The 6545-nt window shown below is 41.6% G+C and overlaps 1 protein-coding gene across 1 annotated transcript; it reads right to left on the reverse strand.

The window, feature by feature from the left end:
- Positions 1-4516: 4516 nt before the first annotated feature.
- On the reverse strand, positions 4517-5101 carry LOC117503594 (terminal nucleotidyltransferase 5A-like). Its single transcript, XM_034162849.1, has one exon. It carries the CDS (start codon positions 4937-4939, stop codon positions 4517-4519), a length of 423 nt encoding a protein of 140 aa, XP_034018740.1. The 5' UTR covers positions 4940-5101.
- Between the last annotated feature and the right edge of the window lie 1444 nt (positions 5102-6545).

A 6545-nucleotide genomic window follows, 5' to 3' on the forward strand; every position in this document is an offset into this window, starting at 1 on the left:
ATTCCAAAACAATGATTAGCCACAGAAAATACTTTATGTAGTGTTTCAGTGGTTTGAATCAGTGAATCATTTATGAAACATTTGGCTAATTTGTTTCCAAGACATTCTAGTCAACAAATTATTGTATGAAAATGTGGTTTCATTTAATGTTTTGAAGATTTCAGAACAATCATTTTGTGAATCTGATTTTTAATTTAGTGTGTCAATAGCTTTGAAACAGTTGCTGTTTTCTGTTTATGTTCATCAGGACTAATTTGTTCCAGAAACAATGAAAGGTACTGTAAAAATAATATTGTTTCTGATGCAACTGTGTCATTTACTGCTTTAAGCGTTTAAAAAAAAATTGAATCATTTCATGAAGCTATTGGCTTATGTAAGTTCAAGCATTTCCTGCTAATGAATTATTGTTTGAAGTCATTCCTTAAAGTATTTACTCTTTATAGCATTTCAAAACAGTGAACAGTTTTGTGAATCAATTGGCTCAAAGTTTTTTATTTTATTTTAAAAAAAGCCTTGTTTGTACTATCACTGTGTGGGGAAGGCTTCAAGTGGGATCAGACCCAATAGCCACTTATTTTAAGTATTGTTAAATTTGTAATAAGCACATCAAGTCTTTCTCACGGTACAGAACAAATCAGACATGATCATTTAGGTGATTACCACAGAATGTAATGAAATGCAGGCTGATGGTGCTTTCATAAAACTCAATCTTGGGAATTTTTCAAACAGCCGGATTAGTATCAACAGCTGCAGAATATTTCTCTTCATTATTCTTTTTATATTCCAGCCAAATACAATTCAAGCAGCCTTGTCATCAGCATAAAACTTTTTGTTCTTTGTTTGGCCTTTTTTTCCAACTTTGAGTCTCTCTTCTTTTCTCTTCTCCCAAATGTATTGACAGCCAGTGCAGGATACATTTTTCTCCAGTAACAGGAATATAGCCAATAATTTAAACCAATGAATCTAGGTAGGGGTGTAATCAGAAATTTAATTTAATTAAACATTTCCCCCTTTTTGAGCACTTGTAAAAGATTGATTTCTGAGCCAAGATGTTTGAAGATAAGATCAACTTTATTTATCCCGAAGGAAATTATTTTTCCAGAATACAGAAACAGTAAAAAGTGAACAGTTTTTACAACAAATTTATGCAAAATGACTGGAAGACATTTGCATAAGATGTTCGGCAATATTGCACAAATCTCTGAAAACTGAATAACTGTTTGTTATGTATTTATCCTGCAGAAGAGGGAGAAATTATACAATGATGATTGACCTCCTGTGGCGTTCAGTGGTACAACTCAGTGGTCTCACTCTATGGCTGAAGGTGCTCTGTCAGTGTGGCATGCAGGTTGGTGGGAGGTGTTGTCCAGGATGCTGAGCAGTTTCCTCAGCATCCTCCTCTCTGACGCCTCCACCACAGACTCCAGCTCAACCCCAGGACAGAGCCAGCTCTCCTGATGAGCTTGTTGAGTCTGTTCATGTCAGCTGCCTTCAGCCTGCTGCTGAGTCATACAGTATCTGCAAACAGATGTTTATTTATGTTCTCATTCTTTTTGAACAACTGGTTTGTTTCAGGTTTCAGTCTTCCAGAACTGTGAATCCTTCTCCAAAACTAAGTGTTTCATTTACTGTTTCACGCATTTCATGAGTGAATTATTTTTCAAACTTACTGTCTGAAGCATTTAAAAGCACTGAATCATGTTTTGAAGCAATTGCTTCATTAAATCAAATGTATCAAAAAGTCTCTTTCTGCTGTGTGTGTGAAATTTTTAAAACATTCCTCAATGCCAAAAGCTGTTCAACACTCAGAAAACTGTGATGAAAAAAAGGTAATAATAATAATTTTTAGTATCGCCACAGCTGCAGATCCAAGAAAGACAATCTACACTGCACAAGGATTTTTAAAAAATGTACATTATTACTCTAAATATTTATGACCAGAAGCATAGAATCTGAGCCGGGTGAGTTGCAGACAGGGAGAGGTCATGCGAGGACAGTAAAAAAAAAAAGCAGCAATTTGCCAACAACTGCAGTTGTGTGCGTCTTGCAGAACCTGGCAAAAGGAGGTAAGTGCCTTCTCCTTGCAGATGCACCCAGAAGATCTGGCTTCCTCCCACATCCAAAAACATGCAGGTTAGGTGGAATGGAAACTTTAAGTTGTCCATAGGTGTGCGTGCGAGTGTCTTCGTTTGTCTATATGTGGTCCTGCGACAGACTGGCGTCCTGTCCGGGGTGTACTCCCGCCTCACGCCCTATGACTGCTGGGATAGGCTCCAACCCCTGGTGAACCTTAATTGAAGTAAGTGGTTGAAGATTAGAGAGGGAGTGAGTTAAATTGTCGAAAGGTTGAGTTTACACTGATATGATCAATTCAGAGAAACACCTCCAAAACCTTCAAAGGTTTAACTCTAAAGTCTTAAAATAACACTTTAGTGTCAAATCAACTGACATGTTTGAGAACTTTAACACTCCATTTTTTTTTCTTTGTATGAGGAGGAAAAGAAAAATCAGAATTTTGATTGTCCTCTGCTGGCTGGAGGAAGTGCAGCAGGCCAAGTCCCATTCTATATTAGGATTCCATAATAGGCATGTGTGCCTATTACATTTTTTTCTGGAATTAAAAAGGAAAAAAAGAAGAAATAATTGCCTGCTGGATGCCTGGTCGAGGATGCAGCTGAGAAATAACCTGCAGTTCTGTCATCCTGGAGGACGGCACAATGAACTTTTTGTTTCAATTCCTGTTTACCACTCAACAAAATATAAACGCAACGCTTTTGGTTTTGCTCCCATTTTGTATGAGATGAACTCAAAGATCTAAAACTTTTTCCACATACACAATATCACCATTTCCCTCAAATATTGTTCACAAACCAGTCTAAATCTGTGATAGTGAGCACTTCTCCTTTGCTGAGATAATCCATCCCACCTCACAGGTGTGCCATATCAAGATGCTGATTAGACACCATGATTAGTGCACAGGTGTGCCTTAGACTGCCCACAATAAAAGGCCACTCTGAAAGGTGCAGTTTTATCACACAGCACAATGCCACAGATGTCGCAAGATTTGAGGGAGCGTGCAATTGGCATGCTGACAGCTGGAATGTCAACCAGAGCTGTTGCTCGTGTATTGAATGTTCATTTCTCTACCATAAGTCGTCTCCAAAGGCGTTTCAGAGAATTTGGCAGTACATCCAACCAGCCTCACAACTGCAGACCACGTGTAACCACACCAGCCCAGGACCTCCACATCCAGCATGTTCACCTCCAAGATCGTCTGAGACCAGCCACTCGGACAGCTACTGGAACAATCGGTTTGCATAACCAAAGAATTTCTGCACAAACTGTCAGAAACCGTCTCAGGGAAGCTCATCTGCATGCTCGTCGTCCTCATTGGGGTCTCGACCTGACTCCAGTTCATCGTCGTAACCGACTTGAGTGGGCAAATGCTCACATTCGCTGGCGTTTGGCACGTTGGAGAGTTGTTCTCTTCACGGATGATGCGAAGGAGATGTGTTGCACTGCATGAGGCAAATGGTGGTCACACCAGATACTGACTGGTATCCCCCCCAATAAAACAAAACTGCACCTTTCAGAGTGGCCTTTTATTGTGGGCAGTCTAAGGCACACCTGTGCACTAATCATGGTGTCTAATCAGCATCTTGGTATGGCACACCTGTGAGGTGGGATGGATTATCTCAGCAAAGGAGAAGTGCTCACTATCACAGATTTAAACTGGTTTGTGAACAATATTTGAGGGAAATGGTGATATTGTGTATGTGGAAAAAGTTTTAGATCTTTGAGTTCATCTCATACAAAATGGGAGCAAAACCAAAAGTGTTGCGTTTATATTTTTGTTGAGTATATTTTGTTTTATTTGGTCTCTTTTTTGTTAGAGGGACTTAAGCAGTGGGTTACCCCCACCCTCCCCCCACCGAGTCTGGTCTGCTTGAGGTTTCTTCCACATAAAAAAAGCTGGTGTTTTTCTTTCCCACAGTCATCCACAGGCTTGATTGGGGGGTTGGTGAGGTTAGACCTCACACTTGTGAAGTGCCTTGGGTCGACTTATGTTGTGATGACATTATATAAATAAACTTACTTTAATTTAACTGGGAAAAAAAGACCAAACAGATCTGTAAGTGTAATTTAAGGCCGGCTTTGAAATTAGATTTGCTGCATTGCATTTAAATAAATAAATAGTACAAGAAAAAGGACCATTACTGCTCACATCAGTCATTAGGTATCCAGGTAACCAAATGATTAGTTTGGATCCCACTTCAGTTGGGATTTCACAGAATCCTCTCTGAATCCCAAAGCAACCTTATACCATTTTAAAAATATATTTCATATTCTATCTCCATTTTTCCAACAGATATTATTTGTGTTTTTGTCAGTCAGTGTGCGCGCAGATGACGCATGCAGCAATGCGCTCATCACATGACTGGATCATGCATGGCTTGATAGAATATTTTGGACAAAATGTGCATTTATGTTATTGAAAATCACGCGTAATATACCTTTAAGGTCGCGGTGTGATCTTTTCTTTATTCACTCCTTCAGGCAAAAAGTCTAGAAGAGCGTCCAAAACTATGTCTTTGACTGTCCGAAACTCGGTCTCTCCTTTGAGCTCAGCGCAGAATATTAAATCCAGATCTTTCCAGCCCAGACCACTGTCCTCGTGCAGTACGTAGCTGGCCGCCGAACCGTTCAGGCGCACTTCCCGGACGCGTATCCGCTTCTTCTCCATGCGTCGTCTCACCACCTTAACGATATCCCGAGGTTTCACCTCCAGGGTCGGGAAGCTCCATCGGCCGTGGATGGGAATGGATCCGGTGAGAATGGCGTCCAGCCGCTGCACTTGCTCCCAGTTGAGCACGCTAAGGTTGATGCGCTCCCCGTCCGAGCAGCCGACCACAGCAGCAGACTCAACGTGTTCGTCCATTTTGATGAGAAGCAGTCAGAAGGACGTAAGCCACGAGAAGTTTCCAGTAACTTCTGCTGGAGCATTAGCCAGCAGTTAGTTCGTGTGGAAATGTTCCCCGTGGCGTTAGCGCGCTTTTGCGGATCCTGGGCAACAATGCGTCTTTATGCATGCGACGACAGGAGCGGCTGAGCAGGACAAGTTCAATTCATGCGCGTTTCAGCCGCGAAACAAATTACTGTCCACCCCTGTTGCGCAGATTGCGCACTGCACTCCAACCCTTGCGCCAAACCTCTGGAAATCGGACATGAACCTTCCTCGCAACAACAGCTTCTTCTCGTCGCCTCGGAGAGACTCAGTGACTCATCGTTACGTCCAAAAAAGGGTTCATGCACGGCGAGAATTCGATGTCTTCTGGATTACGTTTACGCACAGACGTTTGCGCATTCCTTGTGCGTAAAAGCGACGTTTACGCACGGCGGCCCTTCCCCCCTGCACACCTATTTGCAGAAAGCGGGGCAGGACTGCGGGTCCGTTACATTTTGGCCGTTTGTCGGTTGCTGGTGCTGCGCGCTTATGGCCAGACGTGCCCCTTCACAGCTGCTGGAAACGTAAACTGCGCGCTTCCCGTCTGAGAAGCGTCGGGGCGGGTCCGTTTGATTGACAGCCTCTATCCACTAATAGCGGCTGCTGTCCATGAAGCGCTGGGTTCTCCAACGAGAAAAATAGAATAGGGAGAAGAGAAAGGGTCGGATTGCGCGTTATCACCAGGAGTAAGAGGCATTTTTAGTTTCAGTTTAATCGATTGAAGACAGTACAGAACTTCAGTGCACTCTGATTTGTAGAAATGTGTGTGTTTTTTACGCACATATTTCTAACCTTTTAACAAAGAAGAATGTTACAAACAGAGAGGAACTGACAAATCCTTGATTGTCAAAATTTGCGCAGTCCTCAGTATATCTGCTGACCTGACCCCACGCCCTCTAGGGTGGGTTTCGCTTTCTTCCTTTAGCGTAGCAGGCCTTATGTGCCCAGATGGGAACGTTGCACACTACAAAAAAAAAAAAAAAAAAAAAAAAAAAAAAAAAAGCATCAAAGTGCTGATGTATACCCTGCATGCACCACACTCCACAATTTCATTGTATAAGTAAATATACATATGTCTGTCATGGTGTTTTGACTATATATGACTTCAGTCATATGGCGTCTGTCTGACTTCATTATAAAAACATCAAACCAAACAATTAGAAATATTTTGATGATCAATATGTCCATAGAGCACAATCTCGGTTTCTTGGGTGTTGAGATATACAACAAAAGGTTTTTTTTTTTACCATGTTTTCCTTGACCTTTGACCAAACAACTCCTAAATATAATCACCTCTAGATATCTACCCAAGTAATATTCCCACCAAGTTTGATCCATCTAGACTTTTTCATTGTTGAGATATACAACAAGTAAATTGCCCATAAGGGCAAGGGACATCATTGTTAGCCCATTTTATTTTATTTTTTGTTGCCAAATTTAACTTTGTGGCACATTGGAGCAGCTTTTGTCACCATCTAGCGGGCAGTGTGAGCATTTCAGGGCTTCTGCACATGTTCCTACTTGAAAATACGAATTCAGT

This window comes from Thalassophryne amazonica, chromosome 21, assembly GCF_902500255.1.
Source record: "Thalassophryne amazonica chromosome 21, fThaAma1.1, whole genome shotgun sequence".
NCBI lineage: Eukaryota > Metazoa > Chordata > Actinopteri > Batrachoidiformes > Batrachoididae > Thalassophryne > Thalassophryne amazonica.

Excerpts from the sequence above, each read along its gene's own strand:
- LOC117503594 (XM_034162849.1), bottom strand. The coding sequence starts at position 4,939 with ATGGACGAACACGTTGAGTCTGCTGCTGTGGTCGGCTGCTCGGACGGG.